General features: G+C 46.5%; 1 protein-coding gene across 9 annotated transcripts in view; it reads left to right on the forward strand.

Annotated features, from left to right (window-relative positions):
• DMXL2 (Dmx like 2) overlaps window positions 1-21,406 on the forward strand; it is a 250,506-nt gene that overhangs the window by 225,471 nt on the left and 3,629 nt on the right. For all 9 annotated transcript variants that reach the window (XM_040342664.1, XM_040342667.1, XM_040342665.1 and 6 more), the window contains one exon: window positions 16,493-16,545. In XM_040342664.1, the coding sequence (XP_040198598.1) occupies window positions 16,493-16,545 (53 nt within the window). The remainder of the gene's footprint in view (window positions 1-16,492; window positions 16,546-21,406) is intronic.

The raw sequence follows: 21,406 nt of genomic DNA on the forward strand, positions 1-21,406 counted from the left end.
CTGAGGAATTTTCCTGTGAAATTTTTAAAGCCTAACTCCAGCTTTGCTGTCACCTTAAGTAGTTCCTTTGGGCCAAGTTTTTGTTTTATATATATGTTTGTAAATATTTCAAAACAAACTTTTCTTTATCGTACATCACTGGACACAGAGAAGCATAGTAATTACTATGTGGGTTATAGAGTCTACCTTCAGGCGATAGACACTGGCACGCCCTTAAGGCAGAAAGTTCCCTCCCCTATATAACCCCTCCCATACCGGGAGTACCTCAGTTTTTTCGCCAGTGTTTAAGGTGTTGGTCACGAGTGAACATGTGCTCTGAGGAGCTCCACTGGAGGGATCAATGCTGGATTTAAAAAGCCTCCATAGAAACCGGATCCGTCCAAAGTGCTTCTTAGCCAAAATGGACAGTACCCGGCCCTCGGTTGAGAAGAACGGGGTTTTGCCTGTAATGCTCCACATTTGAGGGCTGGATCCTGGGTTTTCAGTGCTTTGGTCATACCCAATACCAAAAGCTTACTGACAGGGTGCAATACGGGTCCAGGGGTGTGGTGTTCCTGTCCATGGACCCCAATCCTCAAAGGTCTGCAGACTCGGCTCTCCATGATGGGCGAAGATTGGACTTTTTGTATTTTGAGTCCTGCCGTGTTGGATAAGGTAAGTGAAGGTTCTTCAGAACTTGGTTCTGAAAGTTTCCTTCCTTTGAGCCATTATGCTAGATTGCCTGTGTTTGCCTGTCTGTGCCTGTCTCATTTTACATGACTTGTCCTGTGTGTATCAGTGATTGTGAGGATTACCTATAGTGGGTACTTGCCTGGGGGCATCCACCTCTTATGCTGATAGACTGTTCAGGGAAAGGTTCCTCCAAGGCTGTGGCTGTTGGACGGTTTTGCCTGGTCCCTCACATGCTGGCTCCTGGCTGACAGTAGCAGCACCTCGTGCATGGGTGCATCAGCGCGCACATTAATCATCATAGGCGCGCGCTACAACATAATGTTTATGCGCTCCCCAGCGTCTTGTGCACGGGTGGCGGCGCTCCAGATGCGTGCACGGTAGCGTCCTCGGGATAGGTGTGTGCAGCGGCGCGTGCATGCGCACACGAGGACTCTTTCAGATGCTCTGTATGAGGCTGAAATTACAGGGCAGAGCAGGTCAGGTGACATGCACCTAGTCCATTAAAGCTCAGTCTGCCTCACGCATCCTGGCTGACGGTGGACACAGAGAGAGTTTGTGCACAATCCTTTTCAGTTCAATTACTGCCTGGATAGATTGACAGTGGCATTTTCTCAAGGCGCATAGTGTGCTCTGAATCACGCTGACCATCAAATAGCAGCATCATTGCTGGGTCTATAGGTCTGCAAGTGGATGCAATTTTGGCTGTGAGTACCTCGGCTTTACTATGGCAAAAAGCTCACGGTCTAAATGCAAAAAGTCAAAGGGTTTACTATCAAGAGGATCTCGGCCATGCTCCGGCAGCTATTTTCTCTCCTGATAAATCAGAGGTGCCTCAGGGTAAACCATCAGGGCTGTTGGGTGCTTCTGCCCTTGCCCCTCCTGCTCCAGTGTTTGTAACAGAAGAGCCTCTAGCCTCAGCCATGGGTGGACCGGAGCAGAGATTAGCGACTTGATTGCATCTTCGAGAGAGAGAAAAACGCACCAGGTTTCCCTCTCCCTCTGCAGAGTTCCTCTTGTCGGAACAACTATCCCCAGAAGAGGTTGACTTACCCTCGGGATCAGGCAAAGGGTCAGTCATGTGTCTCTGACTCTGAGGATTCTACCCTTGATGAACCGTTTTCGGCTTCTCAGTCGAAAGGTTGTTGGCTTTCGGCTACATCACGATGAAAGCGTCTGATTTCGGAGGCTAAGCAGTGTCGGGCCTGGTCAGTACCGGGATGGGAGACCGCCTGAGATTACCAGGTGCTGCTTCGGCCTTCAAGTTACCTCTATTAGAGCCAGCTTCTAGCTCTGTCTCTTCTTGGGCCTTTTAAAAGCTCCTCAGGTTGAGTATACCTTTCCGGTTCATCCGCTACCAGAAGGCCTTTTCTATCAAGATTGGGAACATCCAGATAGACTGTTTCTGCCTCCTAAAATATTTTTTATCCCATGGAGGAGAAGTTCACTAAAAAGTGGAGTGTCCCTACGGTGGACGCAGCTATCTCCTGTGTGAACAAGACTCTGACCTGTCCGGTGGACAACATGCAGATTTTTAAGACCCGACTGATAAGAGACTGGAGACGTTGTTAAAAACATTGTTTTCTACAGCCAGAGGGGTAGCCCAATCTGCAGTAGCAGCTATTGGTATCTGCCAAGCCTTAAAATACCAGATGAAGCAGGTCTTGAAAGATATCCCGGCTCAGCAAGTTTGGGAGTTGGCCGACTTCCCCAAGGCATTATGCTTTGTAGTAGATGCCATCAAGGACTCTTGACAACAGTCCTTCCGCCTTATGCTACTTTTAGTACGTATGCGTAGGCTGCTCTGGTTGAAGAACTGGTCAGCTGAAACCCCTTGCAAAAAGCCTCTAGCGGGGTTTCCCTTCCACGGAGAGCGTTCGTTTGGGGAAGATCTGCATAAGTATATCCAGGAAATTTCCAGTAGGCAAAGCAACCCTGTTGCCAGTTAAAAAGAGGTTTAGGGGGGTCCCACCTCCTTTTTATAGGGTCCTCCTCTCCTGGGCCTTCTGCTTCCAGGCAGTTCCGACTGGCTCCCGGAAGGTTTAATGCAGAAAGAAAGACCTCAAGGGCAGTCTCAGGCTCCCAAGAAGCAATGGAACCGTAAGCCGGCCAGGCCTGCGTCTAGGTCAGCATTTTGAAGGTTCACCCCCACTCAGCGGGGAAAGACTTCAGCTGTTTGCGGGGGCCTGGTGAGAAAGGATCCAAGACAATTGGGTCCTCTCCACGGTTCCGAAGGGTACAGGCTGGACTTGCAAGAATTTCCTCCACCCTGATTCCTGGCCTCAAGCGTCCCGAAAGACCCGGGAAAAAGAAAGTCTCTAGCGTTGGCCTTAGATCATATGCTTTCCAAGGGGTGATCATAGAACTACCAGTAGAGGAGCAAGGTTTGGGTTTCTATTCAAATCTTTTTACCATCCCCAAGCCGAACGGAGACGTAAGACCCATTCTGGATCTCAAGGTCCTAAACCAGTTCCTAGATGTCTGAGCAGGGGAACTATTAGCGTCCATAGATATCAAGGACGCATACCTATCTTTCTCGGCCATCAGAAGCTGTTACGCTTCGCGATAAATCAGCGCCGTTTCAGTTCATGGTTTTACCCTTCGGACTATCCACTGCACCTCGGGTGTTCACGAAGGTGTTGGCCAATCTAAGGTCTCACGGTATATCTATAGTACCCTATTTGGACGATCTGTTGCTGGTAGATCGCTCAGTTGCCAATCTAAATCTAGCAGTACACAGAACCGTGAGGTACCTGGAGTCCATGGGTTGGATTCTCAACCTGGACAAGTCAGCCTTAGTTCCTGTGAAAAGGCTGGAATATTTAGGTCTACTCATAGACACAGAACAGAGAAATATATCTTTGCCTCAAAAATAAAGGTTGATTCTTTAGGGGAACTAGTTCAGTTGGTCAGTTCAAAGCGTCGGCCTTCCATTTACCTTTGTATGCGGCTGCTGGGGACAATGGTAGCCTCATTCGAGGCCGTCCCATTTGCCCAGTTCCACTCAAGGAGACTATAACACGCCATCTTATCCACAAGAAAGCCCAAGCCTTAGACTTCCCTATGTTGCTCTCCCCAACAGTTCAGCAGAGCCTTTGCTGGTGGCTGGTTCCCCAGAATTTGATAAAAGGGAAGTCCTTTTTTCCAATATCTTGGCGGGTTGTGACTACAGATGCCAGTCTGCTAGGCTGGGGTGCAGTCCTGGAGGAGCTATCTCTCCAGGGAAGGTGGTCGGTCTCCGAGAAATCTCTACCCGTCAACCTGTTAAAGATTGCGGAGGTTCCCAGTCAGGATTCAATCCGACTATGCCACAGCTGTGACATATATATATATATATATATAAATCACCAGGGTGGCACAAGGAGTCGTGCAGCCCAAAATAGAGGTGGACCAGATCCTGATTTGGGCAGAAAAGCATGTCCCGTGCATATCAGCGATTTTCATTTCGGGAATAGACAATTGGCAGACATACTTCTTAAGTTGCCAACAGTTGCTCCCAGAAGAGTGGGCTCTTCACTCAGACATCTTCCGGGGCATTTGTCAGAGGTGGGGAACACCAGATGTGGATCTCTTGGCATCGGTTCTCCCTAATGTATGCGTTTCCTCCACTGCAATTGTTACCAGGATAAAGTCGGAAGGAAAAGCAGTGATTCTGGTCGCTCCAGCTTGGCCCAGAAGGGCCTGGTACACAGAGATTGCAAAGATGTCAATAGGACATCCATGGACCCAGGGGCCAGTATTCCACCCTTCCTTACGGTCTCTAAATTTAACGGTCTGGCTGTTGAAACCCATATCCTCAAGAGGAGGGGTCTCTCTAATTCTGTAGTGTCTACACTAGTTAATGCCAGAAAGCCAGCATCTAGGCTTATTTATTACAGAGTTTGGAAGACATATGTGGCCTGGTACGAGGCAAAAGGGTGGCATCCTCGCAGGTATGTCATTGGCAGAATACTGGAGTTTCTGCAGTTGGGGGCAGACATGACATTAGCCTTGAGTACCATCAAAGGCCAGGTCTCGACCTTATCAATAGCCTTATCAATAGCCACTGGCTACACATTCTCTGGTTTAAGAACTTCTTACAGGCGTTGATTCGTATTAATCCTCCAATTAAAACCCCCTTGTGCCCGTGGGACCTGAATTCTGCCCTACAGAAGCAACCCTTTGAGCCTCTGGCTCTCATTCCCTTGGTCCTCTTGACCAGGAAGGTGGTGTTCTTGGTAGCCATAGCCTCTGCTAGGATGGTATCGGAGTTGGCGGCCCTTTCATGTAAAGAGCCATACCTAATTCTTCACAAGTGGTCCTGCGGCCTCATCCGGCCTTTCTCCCCAAGGTAATTTCAAACTTCCATCTGAACCAGGATCTGGTTCTCCCTTCTTTTTTCCAGTACCTAGTTCTGCAACAGAAAGATTGTTGCATATTCTGGATGTACTGCGAGCAGTTAAAATCTATCTTAAAGGAGTTGTAAAGGAAACATTTTTTTTGCTGAAATGACTGTTTACAGGGTATAGAGACATAATGGTTAACCGATTCCTTTTAAAAATAGATAAAAATCAATCATATAATGTACCTGCAGTTTCTAGTTTCGTTTTTGCTTGTTGTTTCCTGCTTCTGTGATGTACAGAGCCAATACAGGGCAGTGATGGTTTGGAAAACGAAACTGATTGGTGCTGAGGGGTTTTAGACACACAGTAATCAACATCAGGAAACAGACAACCAGGAAGTGTGGAGATCAGAGAAGAATTACAGCAACTTGAGAGCAAAAACGAACAATGAGGACATGAAAACAGCACTGCATTAAGGTAAAGGAAGCTATTAAGATAAAAAAAAAAGCCCTTTACAAACCCTTAAAAGCTACTGCTCAGATTAGGAAATCTGACATTTTATTCTTTCTGCCAGAAGGTCCCAGAAGCGGACAGGCAGCGTCTAAGTCCACTATTTCTAAATGGATTCGACAGGTCATTACTTAAGCCTATGGCTTGAAAGGGAAGGTTTCTCCGTTTGAGGTTAGAGCGCACTCCACTAGAGCGGTTGGCACTTCCTGGGCAGTGCATCATCAAGCCTCCATGGCTCAGGTCTGTAAGGCTGCGACCTGGTCGTCCGTCCATACTTTCACAAAATGTTACCAATTGGATATAAGAAAGAGTGAGGAAGGCGCCTTTGGGCGCAGTGTGCTGCAGGCTGCAGTTTGATTCCTCACGTCTGATGGCGCCCGACGGATTTTGGTGTCTCCCTCGCCTCATTTGGCATTGCTTTAGGACATCTCACATAGTAATTACTATGCTTCTCTGTGTCCCTTGAGGTACGATAAAGAAAATAGGATTTTTATAACTGCTTACCTGTAAAATCCTTTTCTTGGAGTACATCACGGGACACAGAGCTCCCGCCCCTCTTGATGGGGATATTGGGACACTTATTGCATTTCTACAAAAGGTACTCCCGGTATGGAAGTAATTACTATGCTTCTCTGTGTCCCGTGATGTACTCCAAGAAAAGAATTTTACAGGTAAGCTGTCATAAAAATCCTATTTTTTCACATTGTCATTATGGGGTATTTTTTGTAGAATTTTGAGGAAAATAATAACTTTATTCCATTTTGGAATAAGGCTGTAACATAACAAAATGTGGAAAAAGTGAAGCGCTGTGAATACTTTCCAGATTCACCGTAGCTCTGTTCAACTTCCACATACTACACAAAGGTAGTAGAATGTCTATCTGTTTAATTCTCTCTCTCTCTCATGAACTTTAATGGCGTCCCAGTCTTAATTCGTAAGGTTTAACCACTTGACAACTGGGCACTTAAACACCCTTAATAACCAGACCAATTTTCAGCTTTCGGTGCTCTCACATTTTGAATGACAATAACTCAGTCATACAACACTGTAACCAAATGAAATTTTTGTCCTTTTTTTCCCACAAATAGAGCTTTCTTTTGGTGGTATTTGATCACCTCTGCGGTTTTTATTTTTTCCGCTAATAATGAAAAAAGAACGAAAATTTTGTAAAAAAATTAATTTTTTTTCATTTCTATTATAAAATTTTGCAAAAAATGAATTTTTCTTCATAAATTTGGCCTAAAATTTATACTGCTACATATCTTTGGTTAAAAAAAAAAAATTGGGTTATTATTTAGTCTGGGTGAAAGTTATAGGGTCTACAAGCTATGGTACCAATTACTGAAAATTTATCAATTTGATCACATCTGAAGTACTGACGGCCTTTCTCATTTCTTGAGACCCTAACATGCCAGAAAAGTACAAATACCCCCTAAATGACCCCTTTTTGGAAAGAAGACATTCCAAGGTATTTAGAAAGAGGCATGGTGAGTTTTTTGAAGTTGTAATTTTTTCCCACAATTCTTTGCAAAATCAAGGTTTTTTTTATTTTTATTTTTTTTCCACAAAAGTTTCATATTAGCAGGTTATTTCTCGCACACAGCATATTCATACCACAAAATACACCCCAAAACACATTCTGCTATTCCTCCCGAGTATGACGATACCACATGTGAGACTTTTACACAGCGTGGCCACATACAGAGGCCCAACATGCAGGGAGCACCATCAGGCGTTCTGGAGCACCCAGACCAGTTCTGACATTTCTCTCCTACATGTAAAAATCATCATTTATTTGCTAGAAAATTACATAGAACCCCAAAACATTATATATGCTTTTTTAGCAAAGACCCTAGAGAATACAATGGCGGTCGTTGCAACTTTTTATCGCGCATGGTATTTGCACAGCAATTTTTCGAACGCATTTTTTTGGGAAATAAAACAGTTTTGTGCTTTTTTAAAAAAAAAACATTAAAGTTAGCCCAATGTTTTTGCATAATATGAAAGATGAAGTTACGCCGAGTAAATAGATACCCAACATGTCACCCTTCAATATTGCACACGCTTGTGGAATGGCGCCAAACTTCGCTACTTAAAAATCCCCATAGGCGACGTTTTAAATGTTTTTACTGGTTACATGTTTTTAGTTACAGAGGAGGTCTGGGGCCAAAATGATTGCTCTCGCTCTAACGTTCGCAGCGATACCCCACATGTGTGGTTTGAACACCGTTTTCATATGTGGGCGGGACTTGCGTGCACATTCGCTTCTGTATACGAGCACGCGGGAACAGGGGCGCTTTAAATATTTTTTTTTTATTTTTATTGTTCATTTTACTTTATTTATTTTAGTTTGACACGTTTTTCCCCAAAAATAAATGTTTTGATCACTTTTATTCCAATTACAAGGAATGGAAACATCCCTTGTAATAGGAATATAGCATGACAGGTCCTCTTTACAGTGAGATGTGGGGTCAATAAGACCCCACATCTCACCTCTAGGCTGGGAAGCCTGAAAAAACCCCCCAAAAAAAAACGATCCTGGCTTCGATCGCAGCGGTGAGTCAGAAGAAGCACCGGAGGGCGAAGGGAGTGGGGACGTCCACTTTTGCCTCCCGTAAGAACGATCAAGAGGCGGAACAGCCGCCATGATCGTTCTTATGGTGTAGAGAATCGCTGGCTGAAAAAAATGATATCTGAATGATGCCTGTAGCTGCAGGCATCATTCAGATATCCCTGCACAAAGTCAAGGACCTCATATGACGTGGGCGGGAAGTGGTTAAAACACATTTTTTTCCCCAGAGTATTTTCTGGGTATTGCAGAGTATTGGCCGGGGTATTGCAAAGTATTGGTGTTGGGGTATTGCAGAGTATTGGTGTTGGGGTATTGCGGAGTATTGGCCGGGGTATTGCAGAGTATTGGTGCGGGGGTATTGCAAAGTATTGGTGCGGGGGTATTGCAAAGTATTGGTGCGGGGGTATTGCAAAGTATTGGTGCGGGGGTATTGCAAAGTATTGGTGCGGGGGTATTGCAAAGTATTGGTGCGGGGGTATTGCAAAGTATTGGTGCGGGGGTATTGCAAAGTATTGATGCGGGGGTATTGCAAAGTATTGGTGCGGGGGTATTGCAAAGTATTGGTGCGGGGGTATTGCAAAGTATTGGCCGGGGTATTGCAAAGTATTGGTGCGGGGGTATTGCAGAGTATTGTGTGGGGGGTATTGCAGAGTATTGTGTGGGGGGTATTGCAGAGTATTGTGTGGGGGGTATTGCAGAGTATTGTGTGGAGGGTATTGCAGAGTATGGTGCGGAGGGTATTGCAGAGTATGGTGCGGAGGGTATTGCAGAGTATTGTGCGGGGGTATTGCAGAGTATTGTGCGGGAGGTATTGCAGAGTATTGTGCGGGGGGTATTGCAAAGTATTGGTGCGGGGGTATTGCAGAGTATTGTGTGGGGGGTATTGCAGAGTATTGTGTGGGGGGTATTGCAGAGTATTGTGTGGGGGTATTGCAGAGTATTGTGTGGAGGGTATTGCAGAGTATTGTGTGGGGGGTATTGCAGAGTATTGTGTGGGGGGTATTGCAGAGTATTGTGTGGGGGGTATTGCAGAGTATTGTGTGGGGGGTATTGCAGAGTATTGTGTGGGGGGTATTGCAGAGTATTGTGTGGGGGGTATTGCAGAGTATTGTGTGGGGGGTATTGCAGAGTATTGTGTGGGGGGTATTGCAGAGTATTGTGTGGGGGGTACTGCAGAGTATTGCGCGGGGGGTACTGCAGAGTATTGCGCGGGGGGTACTGCAGAGTATTGCGCGGGGGGTACTGCAGAGTATTGCGCGGGGGGTATTGCAGAGTATTGCGCGGGGGGTACTGCAGAGTATTGCGCGGGGGTATTTCAGAGTATTGTGCGGGGGTACTGCAGAGTACTGGCAGGGGGTATTGCAGAGTACTGGCCGGGGTATTGCAGAGTATTGGTGCGGGGGTATTGCAAAGTATTGGTGCGGGGGTATTGCAAAGTATTGGTGCGGGGGTATTGCAAAGTATTGGTGCGGGGGTATTGCAAAGTATTGGTGCGGGGGTATTGCAAAGTATTGGTGCGGGGGTATTGCAAAGTATTGGTGCGGGGGTATTGCAAAGTATTGGTGCGGGGGTATTGCAAAGTATTGGTGCGGGGGTATTGCAAAGTATTGGTGCGGGGGTATTGCAAAGTATTGGTGCGGGGGTATTGCAAAGTATTGGCCGGGGTATTGCAAAGTATTGGTGCGGGGGTATTGCAGAGTATTGTGTGGGGGGTATTGCAGAGTATTGTGTGGAGGGTATTGCAGAGTATGGTGCGGAGGGTATTGCAGAGTATGGTGCGGAGGGTATTGCAGAGTATTGTGCGGGGGTATTGCAGAGTATTGTGCGGGGGTATTGCAGAGTATTGTGCGGGGGTATTGCAGAGTATTGTGCGGGGGGTATTGCAGAGTATTGTGCGGGGGGTATTGCAAAGTATTGGTGCGGGGGTATTGCAGAGTATTGTGTGGGGGGTATTGCAGAGTATTGTGTGGAGGGTATTGCAGAGTATTGTGTGGGGGGTATTGCAGAGTATTGTGCGGGGGGTATTGCAGAGTATTGTGCGGGGGGTATTGCAGAGTATTGTGCGGGGGGTATTGCAGAGTATTGTGCGGGGGGTATTGCAGAGTATTGTGCGGGGGGTATTGCAGAGTATTGTGCGGGGGGTATTGCAGAGTATTGTGCGGGGGGTATTGCAGAGTATTGTGCGGGGGGTACTGCAGAGTATTGCGCGGGGGGTACTGCAGAGTATTGCGCGGGGGGTACTGCAGAGTATTGCGCGGGGGTTTTTTTGCAGAGTATCGCGCGGGGGTTTTTTTGCAGAGTATCGCGCGGGGGTTTTTTTGCAGAGTATCGCGCGGGGGTTTTTTTGCAGAGTATCGCGCGGGGGTTTTTTTGCAGAGTATCGCGCGGGGTTTTTTTTTGCAGAGTATCGCGCGGGGGTTTTTTTGCAGAGTATCGCGCGGGGTTTTTTTTGCAGAGTATCGCGCGGGGGTTTTTTTGCAGAGTATCGCGCGGGTTTTTTTTGCAGAGTATCGCGCGGGGTTTTTTTGCAGAGTAATTGCGCAGGGAAGGCAGAGTATTGCAGGGGTTAATGCATGGATGGCTGAGCAGGGATGGATGGATCTGTGACTGCAATAGTCACAGATCCATCCCACACTGCTGCTGCCATCCGCGCTCTCCTCTCACACTGTACCGATCGGTACAGCGAGAGGAGGGAGGAACCGGCGTCATCAAATGACGCCGGTTTGTTTACCTGTGATCGCGCCGTCATTGGACGGCGCGATCACATGGTAAAAGACCGCGGTTGTCGGTCAATTACCGAGATCTGTGTAGCGCCGGGTCTCATAGACCCGGCGCGCACAGAATTTTCAGTGTGCGCGCCCGAGGCGGCGCGCATTACTGCTTCTGGTGGGCGCCGTTAAATAACGGCGACCCCCAGTTAAGCAACCACCTTGCCGCCGTTATATGACGGCGGCTGGTGGTTAAGTGGTTAATATTGAGTTGGTTTGGGGATGGCCCCTTCTTGTTACAACATGACTGCACACCAGTGCACAAATTAAGGTCCATAAAGACATGGATGAGTGAGTTTGGGGTGGAGGAACTTGACTTGCCTGCACAGAGTCCTGACCTCAACCTGCTAGAACACCTTTGGGATGAATTAGAGCGGAGACTGCGAGCCAGGCCTTCTTGTCCAACATCAGTGCCTGACTCCAAAAATGTGCTTCTGTAAGAATGGTCAAACATTCCCATAGACACACTCCTATACCTTGTGGACAGCCTTCCCAGAAGAGTTGAATCTGCTATAGCTGCAAAGGGTGCACTATACAGGTGAAACTCGAAAAATGTATTCATTTATTTCACTAATGCAACTTAAAATGTAAAACTAATATATGAGATAGACTCATTACATGCAAAGCAAGATAGTTCAAGCCGTGATTTGTCATAATTATGATCATGGCTTACAGCTCATTAGAAATTTGAATATTGTGAAAAGGTGCAATATTCTAGGCTCAAAGTGTCCCACTGTAATCAGCTAATTAAGCCATAACACCTGCAAAGGGTTCCTGAGCCTTTATATGGTCTCTCAGTCTGGTTCAGTAGGAATCACAATCATGGGAAAGACTGCTGACCTGACAGTTGTGCAGAAAACCATCACTGACACTCTCCATAAGGAGGGAAAGCCTCAAAAGGTAATTGCAAAAGAAATTGGATGTTCCCAAAGTGCTGTATCAAAGCACATTAATAGAAAGTTATGTGGAAGGGAAAAGTGTGGAAGAAAAAGGTGCACAAGCAGCAGGGATGACCGCAGCCTGGAGAGGATTGTCAGGAAAAGGCCATTTAAATGTGTTAGGCCCCGTACACACGACCAAGTTTCTTGGCAGAATTCAGCCAGAAACTCGATGGGAGCCGTATTCTGCCGAGAAACCAACGAGGATCTCGTCGGGCCAAATAGAGAACATGTTCTCTATTTCCTCATTGGTCAACGGGGAAACTTGGCTCGCCGAGATCCTCGGCGGCTTCACAAGGAACTCGACAAGCAAAACGATGTGTTTTGCTCGTCGAGTTTCTCGGCCGTGTGTACGGGGGCCTTATACTTTCACAAGGAGTGGACTGAGGCTGGAGTCAGTGCATCAAGAGTCACCACACATAAACAGATCCTGGACATGGGTTTCAAATGTCGTATTTCTTCTTGTCAAGCCACTCCTGAACAACAAACAACGTCAGAAGCGTCTTTCCTGGGCTAAAGAAAAACACACCTGTTCTGTTGCTCAGTGGTCCAAAGTCCTCTTTTCTGATGAGAGCAAATCTTGCATCCCATTTGGAAACCAAGGACCCAGAGTATGGAGGAAGAATGGAGAGGCACACACTGCAAGATGCTTGAAGTCCAGAGTGAAGTTTCCACAGTCTGTGTTGATTTGGGGAGCCGTGTCATCTCCTGGTGTTGGTCCACTGTGCCTCATAAAGCATCCTGGTCTTCCATAACACCTCAGCAGTGCCACAGTCTGATAGCATCCATGCCACGTCGCATTGAGGCAGTAATTGCTGCAAAAGGGGCCCAAACTTAAAGTACTGAGTACATATGCATGCTTATACTTTTTAGAGGTCCGATATTGTTGTACAATGTACAATCCTTATTTTATTGATTGCTTGTAATATTCTAATTTTCTAAGATTAGGGTTTTCATGAGCTGTAAGCCATAATCATCACATTAATAATATCAGCTTGAACTATCTTGCTTTGCATGTAATCTCATATATTAGTTTCAGCTTTTAAGTTGCATTGCACAATATTCAAATTTTCAAATTTTTCAAGTTTCACCTGTATAATCGACTGTTTCTATTGAGGGCATTCCTTTCACACATGTGTTGATTATAAAGGATGGCGGAATGCTAATTAACACACTTAAAGTATTTATGATGAGTGACATGTTTTTGAAGCATTGAAAAAGCATCAAGAATGCTTGTCAAATGCCCATACAAGTGTTGATTTTCTAGGGGGTGTTGATGTAGAGCAGTGGTCATCAACCCTGTCCTCAGGGCCCACTAACAGGCCAGGTTTTATATATATATTTTATATATTACCTTGGGGAGATGCAGACTAGAATACTCCAATCACTGAGCAGAAAATTATATCACCTGTGATGTATTTCAATTATCTTGCAAACCTGGCCTGTTAGTTGGCCCTGAGGACAGGGTTGATGACCACTGGTGTAGAGTAAATGATCTGCTTTGAGGCATGGTTGGGTTATAGTGTGATAGAAGGCCTTTTTGTGACTCCCCTGCAAAATGGATGCTTTGATCTGTTTGACACTTTGCTTGGTCCATCTCGAGATAATTGATGCTTGCTAGTGAGGTCGCTTGCTGGCACTGTTACTTTGCTGATGCAAAAGGCTTTGCCACTGCCAATAAAGATCAATGCTTCTGCCCCTGCCTGGCACTGTCAGCATTGCTGGCTGGTTTGATGCTTTGCCTGCACGCAGAAGTTAATTGTGTTACCACATGGCTGCTCTGCACAAACCGGTGGCTGGAGCAGCTCAGCCCTAGTTCTATATTTCCCACTGGGATACAGGAACCTCCACTGTCTTTACTCCATCACCCAGCTAACACTTTATAAATGCTTTGCTAACAATGCCATAAATGCTATAGGCGTGGTTAAGGTGCAGTTAAAGTAAATGTAAACCCTCACCTCGCCTAGAGTGGTCAGTTTTGATAGGAAAGCAGAGGGACTGGTTCCCATTGTAATATTCATGGCAGTCAATGAAGGGAAATTATGAGGCTTTGAAAATGCTGCTTTTACTTACACTACATGGGGGCCAAGTATCCTAGTATTCAAGCCAGTCCTCCTTGCTTCAGCAATGAGAGAAACCGAGATCTAGTAGTAAAAGCAGCACACATTGCACATAGGTACATATTTACCCCTTGATCACCCTGGATGTTAACCTCTTCCCAACCAGTGTCATTAGTACAGTGACAGTGTAAGGTATGATCCCTGTATTAGTGTCACTAGTGATGTCAGTGGCATTGAGTCAGTTTCCCCCCAGTGTCAGTGCCGCCGCACTATTGCAGTCCCATAATAATTGCTGCCATTATTGGTATACAAAATATCATCATTTGTAGACGATATAACTTTCACGCAAACCAATTAATATAAACTTATTGAACATTTTTGTTCTCAAGAATGTAGCAAAATAAATTTTGACCAAAATGTATAAAGGAATTTTGATTCTTATTAAAAAAAAAAAATTATTGGATGTTTTATAGCAGAAAGTAAAAAAACCCTTTTTTTAAAAAAACGTTTCCGTTTTTTATATATATATATATATATATATATATATATATATATATATATATATATATATATATATATATATATATAATAAAACAAAACCCAGTGGTGCTCAAATACCACCAAAGAGAGCTCTATTTTGTGTGAAAAAAATGATATACCCCCACAGACTTGGGGGGCACCGCCCTCCCTGATTTTAATCTTTACTACATCGCTTCGCAATTATCCCAACTGTTTCATATCGACAAGACAGACAAGGAGCGGTTTCTCCAGCTGCTTTGCCCGAGATGGGCTCGACGCACTGAGGACCCAATCTACGCACTGACTGTGGGCTCTGGTGGTGTGGGTCTGGGGGATGACAGACTGACCCTGCTGTATCATTACAGACGCATATGGGACTTAGCTTCTACCAAGCTAGGGATACCAATCTACAATGATTATACTCCCTTATGGCACAATAAAAACCTGTCAGAATTTCTACACCTGCCTGACGCAGACCGATGGTCTAATTATGGTATCCTCTACCTGAACCAACTGTTCGCTAACGGAACCCTCAAACCTTTCTCCACGCTTAGTGAAGAATTCTCACTCCCCAGACACATGCTCTTTCAATTCTTGCAGATGAGACACGCGGTTCGGGCTCAGTTTTCGGGAGCCAACCCCCAGTCTGCCCCTAATCCACTTATAGCCATAATTAAAAGTACTGATCCCCGCAAATTAACGTCCGCCTTTTACGGTATGCTCATTACACCCGTTTCAACCAAATTGGCATATAAGCTTAAACCTCGCTGGGAGAGAGTGTTGGGCCCCCTGGAGGATGAGGAGTGGGAAGAGGCTTTGGAATCCTGCAAGGCTGTCTCGCCCAAGCTCTCCGACAGGTTGACCCAAATCTATATAGTTCATCAGGCATATCTCACCCCCCTCCGGGTTGCCAGATATAGAAGCACCCAATCTACGCTCTGTCAGATGTGCGGGAGGGAGGTGGGTACGTTCTTTCATTTATTATGGTCATGTCCCATGGTGCAGGGCCTGTGGACACAAGCGGTAACATTTCTGCACGATCACATGGGCTCTCCGGTTGCGCTGGACCCAAAACAGTGCCTACTTGGGGTGCTTCCGGATACTATAGACAAATACACGAAGACGTTCCTGCATGAGACCTTGTTCTCGGTGCGGAAGGTCATTGCTCGGAGCTGGATGCGACCCGTACCCCCTAGACTTGTGGAGTGGAAGGTGGAGGTCAATAATAATCTTCCATACAAAAAGATTATGTATATTAACAGGGAATGCCCGACCAAATATGATAAAATTTGGGACCGTTGGTTACAGGACCCTGATACTTGTACGTGAGTCACCACAGGTGTATGTTGCCAGATGGGTGGCCTGCGCCTGGCTGGGCGCTCCGGTGCGGGTCTAGAGTACCTGCATGGTGGGCAACCAGACTGCTCTCTTGGCCACGACACCGGCTTTGAACTGTTGGTATTCTGAATGCTGCACACCCTCATATCATCATTGACACTTTAGATGTATGTAATGACATGTATGCACTCTATGTTACGATAAAGTTGTGTGGGAAGGGGAAGAAAAGGGGAAAAAAAAAAGGGAAAAGAACACTCCCCTACTGAATCCGGATATGTTAAATGTCACATTTTTCATGCTAAAATTCATGTACAAATGCTAGTATGATTGTACGACTGTTACTTTTGATTATATATAAAACTTTGTTTTTAAAAAAAAAAAAAAATGATATACATTTCTTTTGAGTACAACATTACATGAACGTGCAACTGCCAGTTAAAATAACGCAGTGCAGAATAGCAAAATATGGCCTGATCCGCGAAGGGGTTAAAACCTCCTGGAGCTAAAGTTGTTGTAATGAAACTTAAATTTGAATTGCTTTATCCCTTTGTTATTGTTTTGTCTTTTAAGATGAGGCTGCCCTGAAAGTTACTGGGTAAGACCTATGCACGCTCTGGCAATCTGCCTAATGAAAAAAGCTAAAATAATTGAGCTGTCAGGAGGTAACTACCATGTTATGAAGTCAGTGTTCACTTGACAAAGGAGATGGTAGTTGTTTCTGTTGCCAAACTTTCAACCTTTTCACTTGTCACACACTCATTGTTAACTGTGCTTTTCTTTTTTGTTCTTGCTTTAGAAATGTTTGCCTCTGGGACACGTTAATATCACCTAGTAACAGTCTTGTCCATGGTAAGTAAGCTATATTTCTGCAGAAAAATTTAGAAATCACTTGTGTTGGAAATTTTTAGAATATGGCAACAACTTTTGTCTTAAAGCGGAACTTCAGTAATTTTATCAACTTTCCATCTATTAAATCTTCTGCCCTTGTTTTAACTTTGGATAATATATTTTTTTTCTGCCAGTAAATACCTTATACAGCCCACTTCCGGTTTCTTGTCTGGTAAAAAAAACTTAGGCTTACAGTAGGTGTTTGTGATATTGTGCTTTTAGCACGACAGCGTCGCGCTGATACTCGGCGACAGGGTGCCGAGATCTCGCCGACATCTCACACTCACTGGAATAGTGACAGCACATCCCAGCAAGCGCGTCATAGAAGCGACGGGAGATCCGACTTGGATTCCCGCCAATTCTACACGTGTGCGGCGTTTGTTATGAATCCTGAGGGGGAAGTCCCCGCCGGATTTTAAATAAAAATCCGGCATGGGTCCCCCCTCAGGAGCATACCGGGCCCTTAGGTCTGTTATGGGTTGTAAGGAGAGCCCCCCTACGCCGAAAAAAACGGCGTAGGGGGTCCCCCTACAATCCATACCAGACCCGTATCCAAAGCACGCTACCCGGCCAGCCAGGAAGGGAGTGGGGACGAGCGAGCGCCCCCCCCCCTCCTGAGCCGTACCAGGCTGCATGCCCTCAACATGGGGGGGTTGGGTGCTCTGGGGCAGGGGGGCGCACTGCGGCCCCCCCACCTCAGAGCACCCTGTCCCCATGTTGATGAGGACAGGGCCCCTTCCCGACAACCCTGGCCGTTGGTTGTCGGGGTATGCGGGCGGGAGGCTTATCGGAATCTGGGAGCCCCCTTTAATAAGGGGGCCCCCAGATACCGGCCCCCCACCCTAAGTGAATGAGTATGGGGTACATCGTACCCCTACCCATTCACCTGCAAGAAAAGTGGTAAAAACACAAATAAACCACACAGTGTATTAAAATATTTTATTTTTCTGCTCCGGAGGCCGCCCCCTGTCTTCTTTATTAGCTCTTTTACCAGGGGGGGCTTCTTCTTTGACGTCTTCGGGTGGGTGGGGGCCGCCGTCTGGTTCTCTTCCACCGCCGGGGGGGGGTGGCTTTTAAAAAAGCCCCCACCCCCCCGGCGGGTTTCCTCCGGCGTCTTCGGCGGGGCTCTTCTTCTTCCGCTATCCCGACGGGTCTTCTCAACTCTCCGGGGTTCTCCTTCTGTCTTCGCCGCTCTCCGTTGTTGACTCGGCGCACCCCGGTTCTTCGTCTCGCTGTCCGGTGTCTTCTTCCGTGATGTACGTCTTCTCCTTCCGTGCTGTGATGAGTTCTTCTTCCGTGCTGTGACGTCATGTTCTTCACTTCTCTCCTTCTCCCGATGTTGCCACGCCGGTCCTCCTCGCTGAAATGACGGATGCGCGCCTTGCATCGGACCTATATAGGCCTCACAGTCCCATCATGCTCTGTACCTACCCATGTGATACCTACCCACGTGGGTAGGTATCACATGGGTAGGTACAGAGCATGATGGGACTGTGAGGCCTATATAGGTCCGATGCAAGGCGCGCATCCGTCATTTCAGCGAGGAGGACCGGCGTGGCAACATCGGGAGAAGGAGAGAAGTGAAGAACATGACGTCACAGCACGGAAGAAGAACTCATCACAGCACGGAAGGAGAAGACGTACATCACGGAAGAAGACACCGGACAGCGAGACGAAGAACCGGGGTGCGCCGAGTCAACAACGGAGAGCGGCGAAGACAGAAGAACCCCGGAGAGTTGAGAAGACCCGTCGGGATAGCGGAAGAAGAAGAGCCCCGCCGAAGACGCCGGAGGAAACCCGCCGGGGGGGTGGGGGCTTTTTTAAAAGCCACCCCCCCCCGGCGGTGGAAGAGAACCAGACGGCGGCCCCCACCCACCCGAAGACGTCAAAGAAGAAGCCCCCCCTGGTAAAAGAGCTAATAAAGAAGACAGGGGGCGGCCTCCGGAGCAGAAAAATAAAATATTTTAATACACTGTGTGGTTTATTTGTGTTTTTACCACTTTTCTTGCAGGTGAATGGGTAGGGGTACGATGTACCCCATACTCATTCACTTAGGGTGGGGGGCCGGTATCTGGGGGCCCCCTTATTAAAGGGGGCTCCCAGATTCCGATAAGCCTCCCGCCCGCATACCCCGACAACCAACGGCCAGGGTTGTCGGGAAGGGGCCCTGTCCTCATCAACATGGGGACAGGGTGCTCTGAGGTGGGGGGGGCCGCAGTGCGCCCCCCTGCCCCAGAGCACCCAACCCCCCCATGTTGAGGGCATGCAGCCTGGTACGGCTCAGGAGGGGGGGGGGGGCGCTCGCTCGTCCCCACTCCCTTCCTGGCTGGCCGGGTAGCGTGCTTTGGATACGGGTCTGGTATGGATTGTAGGGGGACCCCCTACGCCGTTTTTTCCGGCGTAGGGGGGCTCTCCTTACAACCCATAACAGACCTAAGGGCCCGGTATGCTCCTGAGGGGGGGACCCATGCCGGATTTTTATTTAAAATCCGGCGGGGACTTCCCCTTCAGGATTCATAACAAACGCCGCACACGTGTAGAATTGGCGGGAATCCAAGTCGGATCTCCCGTCGCTTCTATGACGGCTCTGTATCCATCGCGGCAAGCCAGCTCGGCGCTGGCTCCCGCGATGGGGCTCGTAGGTGCTCAATCTCGCTGAGAAAGAGAGCGAGATTGACACAAAATCGGGTTCACCTACTGTATGACATGCACAGCTCTCTTTCTCTCTCGCTCTTCTGAAAGTTTGGCAGGAAGGAAGGGGGCAGGAGTCATAAGAGGGCCAATGAGAGATGCAGAGTTGGATGTGTGTGTCTGTGTAAATCCAGGAAGGGAGCAGGCAGCAGCTTCAGCTGCCCACAGTTAAAATGGTTGCAACCAGGCTCAGTGGAGGGAGATTTCTTCAGCATATTTGGCAAGTACAGAATCACAGTATATATAAAATAATATGCAAAGTGGTTGGAGGGAAGCTTCAGAATGGCAAAGATGTTTTTATTACAAATTATGTAAGCAGACTGCAGTTCCTCTTTAAGTAATGCTGTGACTAGGAAATTTTTTAGCATCTCCACAAAGCTGTTTTTGTTGTATGGCCTTGTACACACGACTGAGAATCTCGTCTTAAATTAAACGTGGTTTTCCTCGACGAGTTTCTTGTCGGGCTTGTCGAGAATCTTGTCAATCTTTCTTTGCATACACACTGTCAAGACGAAATCTAGTCGTTCTCAAACGCGGTGACGTACAACATGTACAACGGCACTATAAAGGGGAAGTTCGATTCCACTGGCACAACCCTTGGGGCTGCTTTTGCTAATCTCATGTTAAAGCGGGGGTTCACCCAAAAAAAAATTTTTTAACATTACATTCAGGCGAGTTATGATAATGACATTACGCTGTTTTTTTTTTTCTTTAAATCCTTGCCGTACATACCGTTTTTATATATATATATATATATATATGCCGTACATACCGTTTTTATATATATATATATATATATATATATATATATATATATATATATGTGTGTGTGTTCACCGCGGCTTTCGGGTATAATCTGCGGGACTGGGCATTCCTAATTGATTGACATGCTTCCGACCGGCGCATACAGCGCGCCACGAGTTGCCGAAAGAAACCGAATGTCGGTGCGCAGGCGCCGTATAGAGCCGACTCCCAGTCCGGCTTCTTTCGGCAACTCGTGACGCGCTGTATGCGCCGGTCGGAAGCGTTTTTTGTTGTTATAATAATAAGCAGGCATCCTATACCAATTTTCAGTTGGTTAGTGTTGTATTTTTTCCTTAAATATGGATGGTTGGAGATTGAGAATGTTCCATGCAGGGTGCATTTTACCCTTGCTTATATAGACAAGAGATATTTGACTCATAAGCAGCCAATCTAAATAAGACAATGTGATAATACTATGTCTATAAGCACTTTATGACCTGTGCAGACATTTGTCTTCCAAACCCCAACTGACTTATCCTACAGCAGAAGCCTTGTGAGAGAGAAGATCACCGCTCAAGGTAGGTCTATTGTAGGGTCATTTCAAAAATATAGGACTCCAAGGGTGCAGGCAATGCACTAAGGCAAATATTGGTAAAAAGATGAGGGATGGACAGCCGCACTCCAAACCAAACAGGTTGTCTTTATTCAAATCAACAGCAAGAACACAGCAGATCACAGCAAGGAACAGGAGAATACCGACGTTTCGCACTGGCTTCAGTGCTTATTCATGGCTAATGACTTATTCATGGCCATGAATAAGCACTGAAGCCAGTGCGAAACGTCGGTATTCTCCTGTTCCTTGCTGTGATCTGCTGTGTTCTTGCTGTTGATTTGAATAAAGACAACCTGTTTGGTTTGGAGTGCGGCTGTCCATCCCTCATCTTTTTACCAATACAGCAGAAGCCTTGGCTATTTTCTCGTGCCATGTTAGTCTGTTCATTAATAAACATCCCATCAATTTGAAAAAATATATGAGAAATTATGAGAAAGTCACGTGCCAGGTGATGAAACACAGCGGGGCAGGGCTTGGATGACGTCAAGAGGCACAAATGTACACAGCAAGTGCAGTTATTCACACAAGCGATATTGCACAAAATTGCTATACTTACAAAAAGACTTCATGTATTTGGTGTGATTGAGCACCCTTACAAAATGTGAGTGCATTTTATTTGTACTTGGAAGTTAGTAATTTTAAAGGATAAAGCAATGTTTCAGTATTTCATTTGCATGGTATGGAGGAGAGTAATGATCGGAGGAGAACCGTCATTCAGTACACTGAAGATTATAGCTCATAGTCCAGTTTAAAGGTGTTGTAAAGGTTTTTGTT

The sequence above is a fragment of the Rana temporaria genome, chromosome 3 (assembly GCF_905171775.1).
Source record: "Rana temporaria chromosome 3, aRanTem1.1, whole genome shotgun sequence".
Classification (NCBI taxonomy): Eukaryota; Metazoa; Chordata; class Amphibia; order Anura; family Ranidae; genus Rana; species Rana temporaria.